The 20,103-nt window shown below is 52.5% G+C and overlaps 1 protein-coding gene and 1 long non-coding RNA gene across 3 annotated transcripts in view; one reads left to right on the top strand and one right to left on the bottom strand.

Annotated features, from left to right (window-relative positions):
• The window catches only part of ACSF2 (acyl-CoA synthetase family member 2), a 28,239-nt gene extending 10,270 nt beyond the window's left edge, over positions 1-17,969 (bottom strand). The window contains exons 1-11 of one of the 2 annotated variants that reach the window (XM_036341939.1): positions 17,789-17,969; positions 3,600-3,650; positions 3,313-3,505; positions 2,800-2,928; positions 2,487-2,540; positions 2,057-2,175; positions 1,753-1,918; positions 1,115-1,210; positions 820-977; positions 442-533; positions 81-157 (exon numbers count right to left, since the gene is read on the bottom strand). In XM_036341939.1, the coding sequence (XP_036197832.1) occupies positions 81-157; positions 442-533; positions 820-977; positions 1,115-1,210; positions 1,753-1,918; positions 2,057-2,175; positions 2,487-2,540; positions 2,800-2,928; positions 3,313-3,505; positions 3,600-3,650; positions 17,789-17,916 (1,263 nt within the window). In that variant the 5' untranslated portion in view covers positions 17,917-17,969. The remainder of the gene's footprint in view (positions 1-80; positions 158-441; positions 534-819; positions 978-1,114; positions 1,211-1,752; positions 1,919-2,056; positions 2,176-2,486; positions 2,541-2,799; positions 2,929-3,312; positions 3,506-3,599; positions 3,651-17,788) is intronic. The other variant, XM_036341938.1, reaches the window with a different exon arrangement.
• Positions 17,970-18,098: 129 nt separating this feature from the next.
• On the top strand, positions 18,099-20,103 carry LOC118672307. The gene is made up of 3 exons (XR_004973033.1): positions 18,099-18,176; positions 18,683-18,860; positions 19,643-20,103. It is a non-coding gene; the product is annotated as an uncharacterized LOC118672307 (long non-coding RNA).

Below are 20,103 nucleotides of genomic sequence, written 5' to 3'. Positions count from 1 at the left end.
CAGCCCTACACCCCGACATCTGTTCTCACCCCAGGCTGCCCTGCCTCCCTCCCACAGCCCCAGCCCCAGCCGCCACTCACCACCAGCTCCTTTGCGTTCAGCTTGTTGATGATGGCTCGGATCACCTCGGGGGGTGCAGGGGAGCCAGCGATCACACCTGAATCAGAGAGAGGGCTGACACGGCTCGCTGCTTCTCCAGGCCCAGTGGACCCCCGGCACCTGCAGCTCTTTCTAGGGAAGAACTTACCCTTCTCTTCCCTGCCCCTGGACCTGTTCCTACACTTGGCATCTGGCCTTGGGCTGGTGTCCAGGTGGCTGGGACGTTGCCTCCCTTCCACCCACATTTCTACAGTGACCTTTTCGCCCCCTGAGTAAAGGACTGGGTGCACATCTAGCTCATCCAGGCCAATCCTGGCCTGACCACCCTTGGCCCCATCCCACCTCCACGCATGGTTGAGATGTCGTAACTGGAGAAGTCTGGCTGGTTCAGAATGTCCACGAACATTGTGGGGGTGCCATACAGGAAGGAGCCTCTGTATAAGGGGGGGGTGGCATCTCAAAATAAGGCTTGGATGTAGAAGGAAACCCCCTCTTTTCACCCACCCACCTTGAACCTATAGTAAGCGCCAAGGCTGCCACTGAGGGGAACAGGCAGGAGTTCTTTGGAGGCAGGAACTGATGCTCTCCTGGGGTGCCCCACTACCCTGTCTCCCTTTCTCCTGGCAGGAGGGAGGAGACATCCTGGAGAGGGATCAGGGCCCAGGAGTGAGGAATAGGAGGGTCTCATGAGCCAGCAGGTAGCTGCCCACTGATGCCCACCTCTCTTTGCTGACGGCCTCCAGCGCCTTCTTGCCATCAAAAATCGGAGAGGACAGGATGAGGGTGACACCGTGCATCATGCTCACCATTGTGCCCCCCACAGAACCCAGGCAGTGGTACAGGGGGGTGGGCAGGATCACCCTTGACTCCTCTGGTGTCTGGAGATGGAGGCAGGAGGCTAGGTCTATCCTGGAGCCCAAAGCCCCAGAAGCTAGTTCCTCTAGCCAGCAGGGGGAGCCCAGCAAGACCCCCACCCATGCAGGGTGCCCGCAAGCCTTAGCCAGCACCCCCTCACCTTCAGGTGCAGTTTCATGCGCTCCCCTATGATGTTGGCATTGTTGACAATGTTGTAGTGGGAAAGGGTGGCCCCCTTGGGGCTTCCTGTCGTTCCCTGATAAGACAAACAGGTGACATTGGCCTCTTTCTCCCCATCTCCTTCATGCCCTGGGCCGCTGCATGGACAAGCTCTGGACTGGGGGTCAGGAGACTGGGACTGCGGCCCCAGATCCATTCATTTACTCAAAAACCTTCACAAAGGTTTACCACACACCTGCATGGTGCCAGGTGTTAGGATCCAGAAACAGGGAAGATAAGATTTCCGTCGCCATGCCACCCAAGTGGCTTAGAGAACTCTGTGGCCCAGCAGAAACTCGGCTTCTGGGCCTGTTTCCCCATCTGCTAAATGAGGGGGCCGGCTCTCCCTGTGCACCCGCCCCTGGGCCGGGGACAAGCGGGCCAGGGGAGGGGGGCATGTGACAAGGGCTCCAGTGCTGATGTTTTCCAGGGCAGCGAGGACAGCTGGGGCGAGCCCCAGGAGAAGAGTGACCACACTCCTGGCGTCCTTCGTGTGCCCTCCTTCTCGGGGAAGGGTCACGGGGGCAGGCAGGGGTGAGCATGCCAGCCTGGGCTCCGTGCTGACGACCTCTGCCTTACCGAGGTGAACTGGATGTTGACGGGGTCGTGGCAGGACAGGAACAGCTTGGCGTGCCGGAGCTCGGCCATATTCTGCTCTTTGCTTCCCGCTGCTACCACATCGTCCAGGAGCAGGGTCCCTGGCATAGGGGTGTCCACTGAGATGACCGTGGTCAGGTCTGGGAGCCTGGGGGTAGGGAGGATGGAGAGAGTCAGGGGCTGAGGACGGGCCCACAGAGACACCAGCCTCCTCCCTGGGGGTGGGGAGGGAAGGAAGGGGCTGGGATGCCACATGACACACTCATCCTAACCCGGAACATCCCACCTCTGACTCCTCAAGAACCCCGGGGGGGCCTTCTCCAGTTCCGGACAGATGTGCTTCAGGATGTTGTAGTACTGCTGGGTCTTGAATTGCTTGGGGAACGCCAGGGCTTTGCAGCCCACCTGTGGGAGGGAGACCCCTCCCCAGTCAGCCGGAAGCCCCACGCTGCTCTCTCTCATACACACGCACCACGACCCTTACACACATGCACCACCTCTAACACGACACACACCAACTCACTCACACACTACTGCCAGGACACATGCATGTACCACCACCACAACACACACACCAGCTTTGCATCTGCCCAACGACCTCCTCCTCCCACCCACTCACAGCCTAAGGAAGGACAGACATGCCTTCTCTGCCCCGTCAACCGGAAGCCCCCTGTTCCAGGCGCCCACCCAGCCCCACCCCCAGGAGCAGAGCCCACCTTCTTGAGGGCGTACTCCAGTTCCATAGCCTGGTAGGCGGGGTTCACAGATACCTGGTGGAGACAGCAGGGGATGTCAGTGTCCTGGGAAGACCCTGTCCCTCTCCTTGCCCCTCCAGCCTCAGCAGGCACAGAAACACGGCGTAGACAGAGGTGGCACCCTACCCCCCTGGCTCTCCTTGGTGGCTTCAGGAGAAGGCTACCCAAAGAGCCAGACAGGCGCTGGTTTGGTTCTGAGGCCAAGGGGCCAGCAGGCTTCCCACAAATGATGTTCCCCTGCATACCCAGCTGGGTCAGGTCCACCCCTCCTTACCAGAATGATGCCCGCCTGGGCGGTGGCCAGCTGCAAGAGCACCCATGCATAGGAGTTGGGTCCCCACATGCCCAGCCGGTCACCCTTGCGAAGGCCGATACTCAGGAGCCCAGAGGCAGCTTTGTCCACCTGGTGTAAACAGACAGGGCACAGGGGTAAGGTGTGGGCAAGCAGGACGGGGCCACGACTCCCACCTCAGCCCTCGGCCCAGCGGCTCAGAGCAAAGTCCCCTAGGGACAAGGGACAGGCCTCAGTGGATCTGGAGTGAGGCATGGAATACACAGAATTAGCAACTGCCCTCGCGCGACTGATGCAAGAGGCATCCAGGCCACCTCTGCCTCAGTCCTGTCCCCATCTCCTGATGTCCCTTGGGGTTCTCAGCAGCCCCAACACCCTGATCCCGCCCCCCACTCCCCACCCCCCACCTCCACCCCCGTCAGGTGCCGCTCTTGTGGTTCCACTCAGCCTGGGGGTAGCACCTGCCTACTTTCAGGGTTCAAGGTCAGGACCCACCTCTTCCTTGAGCTGAGCAAAGGTCAATCTGATGTTTTCATGGACGACGATCAATGCTTCTCGGTCCGGGAACTTCTCTGCTGTGACGTCCAGGCAACGTCCCACGGTCTTGTTGATCAGACGGAATTTGGTGTAACCCTGGACATAGCTAAGGCCTCCGATAGGCAGCGTGGCAGTGCGGTCCTCTCCGGAACTGCAGGGAGAGGCGCCATGGGCTCCAATGCGCCAGGCCAGGCCTCCCTGGCACCCAGGGCCTGGCACACCCAGCTGGGAGGTAGGCTGCTTACAATGTGTTAGAAACTGGAGCCCTGGCCATTGAACTTAGGGGCCGCTTCACCCTGGGGAGATCCAAACAAGAATCTGACTTCCTGTCCTTAATCCGTTTCCACTCCCCCGTTTCCAGTCAGAGCCAGGGGCCTGGAGCCTTGGTGCAAAAACACTGGAAAAGGAAACTGAGGCAAATCAGGTTCCTTTGACTAAGCAGAGAGGTTGCCTAAGGGCTAAGAGCAATGGCCTTATCCCAGACACCCTCGGGGTTAGAAAGCCCCTGGGCATTTGCCAAAACCCATCGAACAGCCCAGCACAAGGACTAAGCCTTAACGTACACTATGGACTGTAGTCATAATAATGTATCCATGCTGGGGGCACTAATTGTACCACACTAATGCAAGATGTTAATAACAGGGAAACTGTGTCTGGGTGGGGTAGGTATATGGAACTCTCGTCGGACCTGCTCAGTTATTCTGTAACTCTAAAACTGTACATAAAAAATTAAGTCTAGCCTGACCTGTGTGGGTCAGTGGTTGAGCATCGACCCATGAACCACGAGGTCACTGGTTCGATTCCTGGTCAGGGCACATATCTAGGTTCCGGGCTCGATCCCCAGTAGGGGGAGTGCAGGAGGCAGCCAATTGATGCTGTTTCTCTCTCACCGATGTTTCTATCTCTCTATCCCTCTCCTTCCTCTCTCTCTAAAATCAATTAATAAAACATATTAAAAAATTAAGTCTATTATTAAAGAAACAAAACCAAAAAGGGCCTCCAGAAGTCCAAGTATCGGAGGCTTAGGCCAGTGTGTGCTCATTTGCCCATCCCGGGTGACAGCTGCCAGGCTCCCACCCAGGCCTGGGGAGGAGTGTAACAGGTTTCAGACCCTGCTCCTGGCAGACAGAGCATGCTCCAGGTTCCAGCCTTCCGGGGCACCACGGGGTGAGATGGGCCCCGAGGGCCATCCTGATGATTCAGTTCTGCAGCTGCTAAAAATACCAAGGCTAGCTTTTGTTGATTGATTGGTTATGGTTTGTGGGGAGAATTTCTGGGAAGAACAAGGTAGGCAGGGCAGAAGGGAGCAAAACTAGGTCACCTTGTACATGAGAGAGGAAGCCACTACCATCTCCCAGAAGGGTGGGTGGATGCCCACTGATGGGGAGGTGACCCTGACTTGACTCCTGAGCTAGAGCTGGGGAGGGGAGCATGAGTCACACCGTGGGGGGCTGCTGAAGCTCCATAGGGAGCGAGCAAGCCCTAGGCTGGAGTTGGAGGCCTGAGGCCTCATCCCAGGTGTGCTGCTGGCTGGGCCAGTGGCTGTCGCAGACACCTTTGGTGTCCCATGTCACATCTCCTCAGTGCACCTCTGGCTTCAGCTGCTGGGAAAGTTCCTTGGGGGTCTGTCTGCTCAGGGACTTCCTCAAGTCTTCCTTTCAGCAGCCGGACAGTCTGGGAGGCAGCTGCACCCTCTCAGAGGTCCTGGTTCCCTGGGTGCCGACTTCAATAACAGCCGATATGAGCGTCTCTTCCTCTCTCCTTTTCCCACTTCCTCACTCCTATTCCTGGGATCGCAAACAAGGCCTTGTTCCCAGGGGAATCCAAATGAAGGCACAGGACTTACCCTCTCTAGGCCTCAGCTTCCCCACCCAGAAAGTTTGGGGACCGAATCCGTGGTTTTTCTCAAGGGAATGTTATCTGAATGAGCCGGACAATCTTCTCAAAGGGCTGTGGTGAGCCACCTAAGCTACGAAAATGGCCAAGAACTGCAGGGTCTAAGGTCCTGTGAGTCCGCACTCCTTCCTCTCCTCAGGTTGACAAACTTAAAGAACTGCTGATGTGGTTCCCAGTGGTCACCACGACACCCCTCAAGACTGTACCCCAAGCGCCTACCTCACAGGCATACTGTAGAGAGAGGGGAATAGAGTGAAGAAATAAAACAAAGTCACTACTGTCAAGCTGCTAAATTACAAAAATCAAGTAGGTTGAGGCGTGAGGAAATTATTCTTGCTTTAGCCCAGGAACTTGAAAGTTTTATATAGATATCCTATTGATAATCCCCTGGTCACCCCCTGAAGGACGAAGGAGAGAATGTTTGGGTGTCCACTGGCTATCTTGGAACAATCTAGAGGCTAAGAAGGCAAGGCTGGCTCTTCTCAAGAATGTAATTTTTACTGTAAGAACTCTTAGCTTTTCATTTTTTGGAACACTCTGGGTATTGCCCAGTTGTGTTTCTGGTGTGCAAATCCTAAGAGCCTGCAATAAAACTTTGTCATTTATTTCTAGCCAAAGCCTCCTGCTTCGCTTATGCTAGGTCAATAAGGGCACCCATGTTTGCCCTTATTGCGAAACAGACATGTTCTTTCCTTTGGGTTTGCCAAAGCCAGAGTTGCAAGAGCAAGCATGAGGAGAGAACCTGCGCAAGAAGAAAGCCAACACAGGGAAAAGTAGGGAGAGGAGACGGAGAGAGAGGGAGACAGACAGAAACAGGAAGACAATGACCAACTTAATCTTAAGATTATTGAATCCCTAGGCCCAGTCATGTAAGTCTACTGCTGGACTTTTCACTGTCAAAAGCCAATAAATTCCCTCTTCAAACAATTTTTTAATGTGTGTTTTTTTAAAACTGATTTTTAGAGAGAGAAAAAGGGAGAGGGAGAGAAACATTGATGTGAGAGCAAAGTATAAATCAGCCGCCTCCTACAAGCCCCCTCCAGGGATTGAGCCCGCTACCTGGGCATGTGTCCTGACTAGGAATCAAACCCGAAAGCTTTTGGTGCACAGGACGATGCCCAACCAACTAAGCCACACCAGCCGGGGCCCCTCTTTAAACCAATTTAACCTGGTTTTCGGGGAGGAGGGAATAGCCAAACTCCATTTGTGACAACATGGATGAAAACTGAAGGACATTATAGTAAGCAAATAAGCCAGACGTAGAAAGACAAATATTGCATGACCTCACTTATATGTGGAATCTAAAATATTAATTAATTAATTAATGTCCGTTTTAGTTGGGTTTCTGTTGCTTACAACTGGTGAATCCTAACTATACCTACATTTTCCACAGTCAGTGGATAACCAGTGCCCTTAAAGGCCTAGCAGGCCCCCTCACACAGCCCAGCCTCTAGATTAGGAGGCAGCAAAGTGCAAATCTCTTCCAGTTTAATGGTCTGATTGTCAACAAAGCACTGAAGGTGGTGGGGGGGCGCGGGGGGCGGGATGTTTCTGCTTCACAATAGGCATCTTCCTAGTCTGACAATGACCCAGAGTTTTATTTGGTTTGGAACTTGGTTTTCTCCTCTTTCACCATCGTTTTCAGATTGGGCAGTGGCCTCTTGGAAAATCTAGTTATCGAATCAACAGGATGATTTACATCCCCCCACCCCCCTCCCCCCACAAAAAAAATCCAGTTCAATTGTCACACGTGCTATCTCCGTTATCTTTACAGCAGCTCTCATAGGTGCTGTGACAGACCCCCAACAGCCCTTCCTCCTTGTAATACACCCTCAGACGCTTCTCTGGCCACATGGAATAGAGACCACACTTTCAAGCTCCCCCAGAAGGTGATCTGACTCGAAGGTGAAATTCTGGCCAATGGCATTTCAAGAGAGGTAGTGGGTGCAACTTCTGAGAAGAATCCTCAAAGGGAAGGACCATCTTTCCTCTTTCCTAGCCAGCCATATGCAGCTTTGTGACAGAGAAGAGGGGCAGCGAGCCCTCTCCGGGTTGGCTCAGTGTATAGAGCGTTGGCCCAGGTTTGATTCCAGTCAAGGGCATGTACCTCATACCTTGATTGCAGGCTCAATCCCTGGCCCCAGTTGGGGTGTGTGTGTGTGTGTGTGTGTGCGCGCGCGCGAGAGGCAACCAATCGATGTGTCTCTCTCATATGAATGTTTCTCTCTCCCTCTCTCTCTGTCTTTCTCTCTCTCTCTCCCTCTAATTCTCTCTCTCTCCCTCCTCCTCCCGCCTCCATTCCACTCTCTCTAAAATCAATGGGAAAAAATATCCTGGGGTGAGGATTAACAAACAAATAAAAAGAATGGCAGCTATCTGGAGCAGCTGCTGAGCTGGGACCACAGAGCAGCAGGACAGAAGGGGGCTGGAGCCTGAGGGCAGGATGCACCATGCCAGCTACAGACTGGCCGTTTCCCATAGGGACAGTGGGTTTTTCTGCTACATATTGTGGACGAAAAAAGGGGTTCTATGGGAAGTAGGGTGATCTTACCATCAATTCTGGTGGGTAGTCATATCCCAGGCCTATCACTTCTTTGGTGAAAGGTTTATCTTGGCCTTAAGTAAACCCTGTCCGTTGCTTCTGTGCATCTAGGTTCACACACCTCTGAAATAAGCGTAACCACCCTCAAAGCGCACACAAGCTTATTCATTCCAATCCCTGCCTTGCTTTCCCCCACCTCCACGTAATGCTCCCCAGCGTCCCTCCTTCGTTTCAAATGCAAAAAAGAACCTGCAAACTGTTTTCCTCTGAAGCATTGAGTCCGTCTGTTGGGACCTTGCTTCCAGGTGTTTTCTCTTTTTGGGCTCAAATACATTTTTATAAAAATTCTCTACAGGCCCTAGTTGGTTTGGCTCAGTGGATAGAGCGTGGGCCTGCGGACTGAAGGGTTCAATTCCGGTCAAGGGCGATTCTGGTCAAGGGCACATGCCCAGGTTATGGGCTCGATCCTCAGTGGGGGGCATGCAGAAGGCAGCTAATCAATGATTCTCTCTCATTGTTGATGTTTCTATCTCTCTCTCCCTCTTCCTTCCTCTCTGAAATCAATAAAAATATATTTTTTGTGTGCCCTTGACTGGAATCGAACCTGGGACCCTTCAGTCTGCAGGCTGATGCTCTATCCACTGAACCAAACCAGTTAGGGCCAATAAAAATATTTTTTAAAAAATTCTCTACAGGTTTGAACATCCTGATGTCGAATACACTAAGCAAATCCTAAGGAAACAAGGGGAGGAATGATAAACTCTTTATTCCGTAGATAAGAAAACCTAAGGTCAAAGAGGCCAAAGGGACGACCCAGCAGGTAAACAGCTGAGCCCAATGGGGAGAACCCAGGACGGCTGCCACCCACTCCCCTGGGCCAGGGAGGAAGGGGTGCGCGGGGTATGTCTGTTCTCTAGGTTCTGGATTTACCTCCTATCTGATCGCTAGAGACTGTCTAATCTCAATTTTATTTTTTTCCACAAGAAACTGGGACTGGGGTAGGGCAGGGTTGAGGTGGAAACAGGTGGCTCCTTAAAGGACTTAAGAGTCCTAGAAACTCGTATCAATGCAATTTGCTCATGAATTTCTGAACTGCCCATCATGTCAAAAGTCCAAGCACAAACAGAACGCATTCTGCTTCCCTCCTTCCTCCAACACACCCCAGAGGCTTTGGGCAAAAAGGGGCCACTTCTTTTTCTATTCTTAAACAAAGTGGCAAATACTCCATTTAAACCCGAAAAAGACAATAAAAAGATTTGGTTTCAGGGAAAGTCGTTTGCTTGTTTAAACGTGTTGCAGTTGAAGGACAGCCAGCAGTCCCAGTTGCGCCCGCCTCAAAGAACTAAAGTAAATACATATGTAGTGAGGCCTTGGCTACTGGGAAGGTGATTGTGAAACCCAAGGTCCCAGCTGAAGCTGGGTAAGTCAGCCAGGAGGAGGCTGTGAGGGAACTGGAGACAAAGCACAGCCCCGCAGGACCCCCACAGAGCTGGCACAGGAGAACTCAGGCCCGCGTCTGCCGCCAGATCTGATTTCATAAGAAATTTCAGGAAACAGGGTGTGTGGTTTTTTTTACTTTTTAAAGAACTCTCTTGATTTCTCAGTTTTTGGCAACTGGTGTGTTCATTGTTTTATCCCCAGTGCCTCCCAGTGCCTGGAATGTAAGAGGTACTTAACTGAATGACCAAATAAATGAGTTGATAATAATGCATATAAAAACCCAATTAAAAAATGAGCAAAAGCCCTACCTGGTTTGGCTCAGTGGCTAGAGCATCGACCTGCAGACGAAAGGGTCCTGGGTTTGATTCTGGTCAAGGGCACATGCCCAGGTTGCAGGCTTGATCCCCAGTGTGGGGTGTGCAGGAGGCAGCCAATCAATGACTCTCTCTCATCATTGATGTTTCTATCTCTCTCTCTCCCTCTCTTTCCCTCTCTGAAATCAATAACAATATTTTTAAAATAAATAAATAATGAGCAAAGGACTCGAATAGACATTTTTCCAAGGGAGAGATACGAATGGTCATTACGTGTATGAAATGCAAACTGAAACCACAATGAGATGCTGCTACCCACCACTTGAAGGCTACAATTAAAAAACACACAAAACAACAAGTGTTGGCCAGCACGTGGGGAAACTGGAATCCTTGTGCACCGTTGGAGGGAATGTAAAATGGGGCCGTTACAGTGGCCGTTTGGCGACAATTCTCCAAAAAGTTAAACATAGAATGACCATAGGACCCAGCAATTCCGCTTCTAGGTATATACTCAAAAGAATTGAAAACAGCTGTTCAAACAAAGACTTGTACACAAAGTTCACGGCAGTACTGCTCACAATCACCAAATGGTGACAACAACCCAAATGTCAGCAATGGATAATGGGTAAACAAAAGGTGGGATGCCCATGTAATGAAATATTATCTCCCCATAAAAAGGAATGACATACGCATACATTCCAAAACATGGATGAACACTACACCATCAATAAAAATGAAGACACTCTGTGTATATTTAATGATATGGAAAATGTCTCACATATTATAGGTGAAAAAGCACATTTTTTAATAATGTAAGCTGACGTTTCATGGTGTCACTGTAACCTCATACCAGCTCTCTTCCAAAAACTCCACACTCATGGCCTCCTGTGAGCTTTATAACCACTCTCTGACCAAGAAACATGCCCATTTTACAGAAGAGAGAATGAGGCTCAAAGAAATGCAGGTAGACAGCCAAGCTGAGAGTCAAACCCAGGACTGTGGTTCCCGAAGCCTTGATACAATACGAAATGAATCTTTATAGAGCCTTATGGCTTAAAACGGGCTTCCATATATGTCTCACATGATCCTCACATCAGTTTTGGACCATCTATTAAAAGGCTTATTTCTTTCTGTGGATGAAGATGCAAGAGGTTCATTTGCTTAAGGTTCTAACTCTGGTGGGGGGCAACCCTGGACCCTTTCTTTGTGTACTGCTCTTTATTTTATTTTTTGAATATTTTTATTGACTTCAGAGAGGAAGGGAGAGGGAGAGAGAGATAGAAACATCAATGATGAGAAAGAATCATTGACTGGCTGCCTCCAGCACCCCTCCCCAACTGGGGATGGAGCCCACAACCTGGACATATGCCCTGACCGGGAATCGAACTGTGACCTCTGGTTTATAGGTCAATGCTCAACCACTGAGCCATGTTGGCTGAGCTGTGTACTGCTCTTTATACTGTAGCCCACCCACAGCCTCCCCTGGGGGCCCTGCAGTGGCTGGAGCAGCACACCTGAGGTTGATGGGGCCCTCCAAGTGCCACAGGCCTGGCCCCACCCCCACCCCCACCTCTCCGTCCTCAAGCACAGCTAGGCCTGTTCAGTGTTTACTTATGTGTCTGATTCATCTTCTTCGCTGCCTCTGTGTGTATGGTCCTGTTCTCATGGTCCCTGCACCCCACTCCTGGAACACAGTCATGGCCTTGCATCCTCACTGCACAGCCCCCTGGTGGCCCAAGCCTGGAAAGCCTTGTGCCCCAGTGTCAGCCTAGCCTGTCCTTCAAGCAGGAGCTGCGCGCAGCAAAAACAGGCTGTCTGGTTCAGGGAACTCCGGTGGGACAGCTGTGACTTTCCAAGGCTGACAACGAAGTCCAGGCTACGGGCCTCTCTGGGCACCAAGGATCATACAGTCATAAAGGATCAGGCAGAGGCCACCGGCAGAGCTGGGCTCTGATTAGTCATGGGAGGCAGGGATGGTCAGGTCACCTGAGCAAACAGACCTGCAGAACCGACTTGGGAGAGAAGCTGTTCTGTCTCCTGTCAGATCACCGGTGGGTGGAGGTGCTGAGGACCTGGGCCAGAGGCTGGGAGGTCGATTCTGCCCCTGCTGGAGGCTGGAGTTACCCCAGGTCCTGAGTGAGGCCTCTTAATCCTTTCAGAAGCCACCAGGGAGGGAGGGTGAGTGGATGTGAGGGGCCCATCGAACTGCAGAAACATGCCCCACGCCGAGGCCAATCGTTGCTCCCTGGGCAAGATGCCAGTGCCATGCCAGCCACCAGCAAAAAGGCTTTAGAAACAAAATTGAAAGCAATTGCTTGCCTTTGTTCCAAGTCTTGGCCTGGCCTCTGCCCCTCCCCCACAGGCTTTTGATGCCAGGCTGGCCCCCAGCCCTAAGGAAAATATAAATCATCAACAAAGCTAAAAAACAAGTAACTGCCTAGGTGTACACATTCCATTTCATTTTTATAGATTTTATTTATTGATTTGAGAGAAAGAGAGAGGAAAGGAGAGAGTGAGAAAGAAAGGGCAGGAGACAGGGAGAGAGAGAAACATCAATTTGTTGTTCCACTTATTTATGCATTCATTGGTTGCTTCTTTTTAAAAAAATACATTTTTTTATTGATTTCAGAGAGGAAGGGAGAGGAAGAGAGAGATAGAAACATCTGCCTCCTGCACCCCCCACATTGGGGATTGAGCCTGCAACCCAGGCATGTGCCCTGCCTGGGAACTGAACCACAACTTCCTCATTCATAGGTTGACGCTCAACCACTGAGCCATGCCAGCTGGGCATTAGTTGCTTCGTGTATGTGCCCTGAAAGGAGATTGAACCCACACAAGGCTGGTGGGGTTGTCAGGACAATGTTCTAACCAATTGTATCTAGAATACATAAAGAACTCTGAAAACTCAACAGTAATAAAACAAACAATCCAACCGGAAATAGGACAAAAGACACGAAGAGGCAGTTCACCAAAGAGGATGAATAGTTTCTGACTCTCTATCCCTCCCCTTCCTCTCTGTAAAAAATCAATAAAATATATTAAAAAAAAAGAAAGCACATGAAAGGATATTCAACATCATTAATAATTAGGGAAATGGACACTAAAACCACCATAAGATATCGCTTTATTTACTTATCACAATGTCCAAAAAAATAATGACAATACCAAATGCTGGCAAGGATGCTGAGCACTCATACATTGTTGGTAGGAAAGTAAAGTGGTAGAGTCATTCTGAAAAACAGGCAGTTTCTTTAAAAACTAAACATGTGCCCGGCCGGTGTGGCTCAGTGGTTGAGCATCGACCCATGAACCAGGAGATCATGATTCGATCCCCGGTCAGGGCATGTGCCTAGGTTTCGGGCTCCATCCCCCGCAGGGGACGTTCAGAAGGCAGCCGATCCATGATTCTTTCTCATCATTGATGCTTCTCTCTCTATCTTCCTCTCCCTTCCTCTCTCTTAAATCAATAAAAATATATTTAAATTTTTAAAAAAGTTTTAAAAAGAGATCAACTGCCATCCTGTATTTTTTGTTTTGTTCAGCAAGAATTAGCAAAAAAAATAAAAAATTAGCCCTTAATCCCAACACTCAGCAAAACAGTTGCCCCTGCCGGAACTGTGTCCCTCCTTCTCTCAGGACAAGGTTACTCAACGGTGGGCCTCAGGGTCATTGCAGGAATGTGCAAAGCCATTGTTTCACAAGCACTACCTGTATAATAACTCACCACCGCAATGGATGGAAGATCTCCTTAGCACCAGACTGTGGGTTAAGAATTTTCTTATGGCCCTAACCGGTTTGGCTCAGTGGATGGAGCATCGGCCTGCGGACTCAAGGGTCCCGGGTTCGATTTCCGTCACGGGCATGTACCTTGGTTGCAGGCACATTTCCAGTGGGGAGTGTGTAGGAGGCAGCTGATCGATGTTTCTCTCTCATCGATGTTTCTAACTCTCTATCCCTCTCCCTTCCTCTCTGTAAAAAATCAATAAAATTTTTTTTTTTTTAAATTTTCTTATGTGACCTCACTAAATGCTCACAACATGGCACATGAGAAAAGTCAAGTTCCACCTCAGTACCGAAGCTACCAGCTAGAAAGTGGTTCATTTGAATCCAGACCGGTCTGACTCTAACGTTTCTGTCTGTAAATTAAATAAGTAAATTCATGTGGGGGAGGTTAGGAGGCCTTCATACGCAGATACAAAAGAGTTCAGCACAAGCAAGATTTCATACAAGTCTAGAGGCTTCACATTTGACACTATCATACAGTCCTCTGGGGGGAGGGTTCAGGCCTCTTTAGGGAGCCTTCCCTAAGCCCATTTCCACAAATCCAATCCCCTCCTGCTTTGATTGACAGCATCCACGGTGCAGCACCCTTTCCCCCTTGAGTCAGTGAGCCTATAGTCTTCCCTGTACATCCTTTTTGGACAAAGAACACAGTAAAAACAAGTTTGTATCCCCATCACACCCTCTACAGTAAACTGCACACCTACCCTGTGCAAGGCATTAATATGTAACCAATGTGTACCATTCACTGACTACAAAGTTCAAGTTTATAGTTTATTTCCTATTGTTACATGTAGAGCGGAAGATCTCCTGTGTAAGCTGCATAGGGATATCATTACCAAATCACTGGTTAATCATCTCTAAGGAATTATGAGAAGAGTCTATTTTTTGTAACTATTATGGTTTCCATCCAAAACACTTCCCGGCTTAATGCAATCCCCTCATATAGGGATAGCATTTTATAGTTTCCGATACTGGTCCCACCTAATTGCAGCCATTCCCCTGGAGGGTGGTCCATGAAGACCACTTACCCCTCTGCCCCAACCATCAGCATCAAGTCACTGGAGCCCCAGCGCTGAGCATCACACCCAATTCTGAGAGGTTCAAGTCACTGTTCTCTCTGTCTTTCCCAGCTCCAAGGGCTCCCAACACCCCAGATCAGCGATTTTCAACCTTTTTCATCTCGTGGTACACATCAACTAATTATAGATTTCTGTAGCACACACACAAATATATTTTTTGCCAATCTGACAAAAAATAGGTATAATTTTGATTCATTCACACTGGACAGCTATTGTGTTGCTTGCTGTCATTTTTTTTTTAATCCTCACCCAAGGAGTGAGGATATTTTTTCCATTGATTTTTAGAGAGAATGGAAGGGAAGGAGGAGATAGGAAGGGAGGGAGGGACGGGGGGCGAGGGGGGGAGAGAGAGAGAGAGAGAGAGAGAGAGAGAGAGAGAGAGAGAGAGCGCTACTCGAGAAAGACACATCGATTGGCTGCCTCCCACTCTCACCCCTTCCATCCGTCTGTGGGCTGATGCTCCAACTACTGAGCCAAACTGGCCAGGGCCTGTTGTCGTTTTTTTATATGACAAACTAAGGGAAAAGAGGTCAGTGCCCCTAACTAAGGAGTCAGGTATTGCATGTTTTAAACATTCTTGGGGCACACCAGGGTGCCTCCTGCAGCACGCAGGTTGAAAACCACTGCCCTAGGTGGGTGCCACTATGTCACAGGTGGCCCCAGGCCAGCTTTAGAGAACTGAGGAAGCCTGTTCGTCTCAGGTTCATCAAGGAACCAGTGTTGGACTGCTCCCTCCGAGGCTCTCTGAAGTCCCAGACTAGGGTTTCCCTGGGGAAGGGGATGTGGTGGCAGGGGAAGGAGTGGTGGTTCAGCAATGCACAGCTTCTTATTTCCTTCGGGGGGAAAAGGGCTCTGGACAGCCTTGACTTTTTATTTATTTATTTATTTATTTATTTATTTATCTATCTATCTTTTTATTTTTAAGTTTTATTTTAGAGAGAGAGGAAGGGAGAGGGGGAGAGAGAGAGAGAAACATGGGTGAGAGAGGAACATCATCAATCGGCAGCCTCCTGCATGCACCCCTACTGGGGATCAAGCCTGCAACCCTGAACGTGCCTGACTGGGAATCGAATCGGTGACCTCTTGGTTCCTGGCCTGGGTAGATGCTCAACCACTGAGTCACACAGGCCGGGCTGGACAGCCCTGACGTTGATGGAGAGAGGAGTGTCCAGCAGATCCAAGGACCGAACTTATGCCTTGGCAGAGACTGCCATCTTAGCAGCTGGCCAGGAGCGAGAGCCAGGTGCAAGAAAGAGGCCTCTGACCCAGGATCCCCTCCTATCCCCAAGTCATATGGAAATCCTACCCAGGCACCATTCGAAGGTTCCCAAGGACCGGCCCTGCCTCAAAGGGAAGGCTGAGAAGAGCAAGCCTTTGTCAACCCAGCAAGGAGGTAGGATTAGTGAGCAGCTCACCATGCTCAAAGGTGAGGTAACACACCGGTTAGGTGCCAAAGGTCGTGCAGCAAATAGGTGGAACGTCAGGGCTGTAACCCAAGAGCAGTCTTGCTCTTTCCTAACAGGCTACCCTGGGAATCTATAATAATAAAAGGGTAATGCTAGTGTGCTAATTAGACTGGACGTCTTTAGGATGTCATTCCGTACCTCCTTCCTGACAAAGCCGGGGCCGGAGGGAAGCCAGCCAGGGTCCCGGGTGCCTGCAGGTGGCCGGAGGAGGGAAGCAGCCCGGGTGCCTGTGGGCGGCTGGAGGAGGGAAGCCTGGGTCCCAGAGGGAAGCTGGTGCCAGAAGGAAGCCAGTGCCGGCAGCAGCCGGAGGCAGGAAGGCCTACTCTTGCACGAATTTTCATGCATCGGGCCTCTAGTCTAGTGAATAACAGGCCTGGAGTATCGAGCAGCAGACTATCAGGCTGGATGGAACCAGATTAGAAAGAGCAAAGGACAGGAGTCCATGAGCTCTGCACACCCTTTGACTTGGAACGGTGAGTCATGATCGCCTTGATGTAGGTTTTCCCCGCTAGACTGTACGTTTCTGGAGGACTGGGTCCAATGGCTTCCCCAGCCACAGCACCCACCAGGTGCTGGACAGAACATGTTTTCAGGAATGTCTGTGGAATGCTTGAGACTCTTGAAGGTTTCTGAAGGGCAAAGCAAGAGTGGAAGCGATGGGGAGGAATGAGGCCAAAAGGTTTAGAAATCTTCTCTCTCTGGATAAATAGGTTTTCCTGAGGCCTCATGCCTCTCCCCCGAAACTGCAGGCCGGTAGCAGGAAGGCGACCTGTTTTGTGTACGCACAGAAAAAGCCAAAGTTCAGCAATGTGGCCAGGCATCCAGAGGTGGCCTGATTTAGCATCGTGAAGCATGTACACTTCGGGGAAGGGGGGTACCTTTCCTTCGAGCCCTCACAATAGAAGAGGGCACCCAGGAGTCCAGAGGCGGGGACTGGAGGCTGAGGGGTGGCGTACATGCTTGAGCTTGCCCAGGGAAACCCTGGAAAGTAGTGAGAAACAGAAAACGAGACGCAGGGACCTCAAAGCACTGTGATCTCGGAATTCCAGCCAAAAGAGGAGTGTGCATCTTCCCCCAACTCCCACCACACAATTTTCGTCTTTTGAACCGAACAGTTCTCTCAGAGGAGACGCCTCTCTGGCCTTCTCCTCCTTTTTGCCTGCCCAGGCCCACACTCTGAGATCTGGTGTCCAAAACTGTGTCCTGACCCCAGACTCAGGATCTGGCCCAGCGGCGCAGCAGGGCCGGCTGAGTGGTGCCCAGGCCCGAAGGTAATTACCGGCGCTGATAACACCGGTGGGAGCCCGGCCTTGCTAAACCAACAACACCTCCCCATTCGCAGTCTGACAGGAAGGCAGCGTGACGGATGCTGCTAGAGAGACAGCAGCGCATCCTCCACCTGCCAGCATCCTACCCTTTGCACCGAGGACGCAGACAGGCGGGGTAAGTGGGAAGGATCAGACGCAGTGTTTGGCGGCAGCTAAGGAGGAGAAGGGAGACGGCTGAGTTTGGTGGCCTGGGGTGAGCAAGACCCGGCTGAAAAGCCCCAAGTTTACCCCCGAAGCGGAGGCCAGCGCAGAGACAGTGCCCTGCGGACAGAGCCAGGCCTTGTCCTTGCCCTTCCCCTCAGACCAGACTGAGAAAGGCCCGCGCTCCGGGCCCTCTTCACGTGCATGAAGCTAAGGATCTGAGCGTCCTGGACCAGAACCCAGAGTCAGGGCAGGGTCACCGCCCGCCCCAGCCGCGCCCCACTCTGCCAGCATTTCCTTCCTGTCGCCCGCGTGAGAGCGCGGGGTAACCACGCTCCCGCGAGCCACCCGCAGGTCGAGCAGCTGTGGGATCGGGGCCCCAGCGCAGCTGTGCAAAGCCCTCCCGGGGGACCGGCCCGCTCCCCCGCTTCCCCGGCCCCGGTACCTGATGGGACGGACGCCCGGCAGCCTGGCTTCCTGCCAGCCCCGGGGGAGGACGGAGCGGGGCCCGAGCACCCCCGCGCCCCCGACGCACAGCCGCCCCAGGCGCAGCACCCCGGCGCCGACAGCCATGGCTCGCCACGCCAGGCGCCCGGCCGCAGGAAACTTTTAAAGGAGCCGAGGCGGGGCGAGCGCGCAGCCGGCGGGGAGGCGGGCAGGGTCGCCTCTGCCTATGGGTGCGGAGGCCCGGGCCCGGCGGGGCGGGGCGGGGCGGGGCGGGGCGCGGAGGAGGCCACCTTCCTCTGTTCGCCGCGGCCCTCTCTCTCCCACCTTCGAAGAATCGCCCGGATTTCCCTCTGGATCCGAGGGCCCGCGGCTGCAGCCCCGGGCAGGTTCGTTCCCCTCCCAGCCACCAGGGACCTGGGTTTGGGGGCGCCAGACCTTGTTGACTTCGTGGAGGGGAGCCGGTGGCGCTTGAATGCGGGGCGGGTGGGGAGGCACCCATTCGCCCATCCCCTTGAGACCGGCTTAGCGCGCGGGTTACGTGCAGTCCCGCTCCCCCTCCACCCCCCTTGTGTTCCCCAGGCCTGCCAGCTGGGTCAGGGGGCCGCGGGGCGGACATGGGGAGCCGGGACAAAAGGTGCCGTGGGTGAGCGAGCCCAGCTGGGCCACACGTTCGCTTGGGGGGGGGGGGGGTGTGAGGCCAGTGAGTACCTCCCTCTCCCATGGGGCAGCCTCCCGTCCCTGTCCCTGGGCCTCTGCCTGCATCGCCCACCTGTGCAGGAAGGTGGCCTCGGGCACTGCCACCTGGGTTTCACCGGCCCTCATCTGCCCACACGGCACAGGTCCTGTGAGCTGCCCCAGGGGCCGGTGGAAAGCAATCTCACTCTATTTCCAGATCCTCTTCATGGTCCCCTGAAGCCCAGATGTGGCTGCGGCACTGAGAGGTCACTGCCCATCTCTGGTCCTGGCTGGAAAAGGTGGCACCGGGCACCAGAGCGGCACGTGTGCCAGGTCCACGCTGTCCGTCTCCAGCCTTGACCCTTCCTCCAGAGGAGGAGAGGGAGAGCAATGGGGTAAAGGCCCCGGCAGGGTGACCTTCCGTCTGGTGACCCAGAGGTGGTGACGAAAGCTGGGCTAGACAGAAGGGACAGCTTAGGGTGGGGGGGTGGCCTGAGAAGACTTTTGCCCTTATCTGGGAATTTTGGCTCAAGTGAGAAGGGGACTGCGCTGCTCCTCTCCAGGATCCAGAGAGGGAAGCCCTGGCTCCTGGGTGGCTCAGTCGTTGAGCGTGGACCTAAGAACCAGGAGGTCATGGTTCCATACCCGGTCAGGGCACATGCCCAAGTTGCGGGCTCGATCCCTGGTGTGGGGCGTGCAGGAGGCAGACGATCAATGATTCTCTCTCGTCATTGATGTTTCCATCTCTGTCTCCCTCTCTTTTCCTCTCTGAAAACAATAAAAGTATGTGTGTGTTTTTAAATGCTGTGGGAATGGAACAGGAAGGAAGATAGAGGAGCAGAGAGATGATGGGAAGCTAGGCTTGCATGGACAGGCCTTCCTAATGAGACTAACTGAGTCAAATAGCCCAGCCCAGGCATGTGGGGTGAGGACGAGTACCCCAAGTCCGGGATATTAACCTGCCTGGCAGCCTTTGCCACTAGCTCGCTGGGTGACCCTGGGTAAGTTGTTGCCCCTCTCCGGGCCTGTGACGTGAGGGGTGGATACGGATCTCGCAGGCCCTTCCACTTACCTTGCTAGGTTGAGGGTCAGTCTTGGGGATAGAGACGGATGAGTTCATCCTTGAACTTTGCTCCAGCCTTGGCTCTCCACCCACTGAGTTTCCCTGCCTTTCCAGACACACATGCCATGGAATCACAGCCAGCAGTTTCAGAATACCTCCCGCAAGTCAGACTCCTCATGGCTGTTACCTCTGGCACACACAACGCCCTGGCGTGCCTTGGAATACGTTTTAATGGGCGAAGAAACAGACTCAGAGATTCAGCTACTTGCCCACGGCCACAGTGAGCACAGGCCCAGGCTCTCCCCACGCTCGCTTTGTGGCTCTGGGTAAGTTGTGGAGCCTCGCCAGCCTCAGTTGCCCTCTTTAAGATGGGGGTAATAATACCCGCCTCCTGCCAAGGGTCGGGGTAAGGGTTGAGTACCGTGGTATGGAACTGGTGCTCTGCCAGTTTTCAGTGATTGTTACTTTCACCATCCTCTGCTTCCTCCCGTGTCTACACTCTGAGACCTCCCTCCGTGTTAGGTGTGGCAAGCCTTTTGTAGGAGGGGGAATTATTTTTCATGACTGCAAAGCCA

The sequence above is a fragment of the Myotis myotis genome, unplaced genomic scaffold (assembly GCF_014108235.1).
Source record: "Myotis myotis isolate mMyoMyo1 unplaced genomic scaffold, mMyoMyo1.p scaffold_m19_p_17, whole genome shotgun sequence".
In the NCBI taxonomy this organism is placed as follows: Eukaryota; Metazoa; Chordata; class Mammalia; order Chiroptera; family Vespertilionidae; genus Myotis; species Myotis myotis.
The sequence above is the reverse complement of the archived record's forward strand: the minus strand, read 5'-3'. Positions and strand labels throughout refer to the sequence as shown.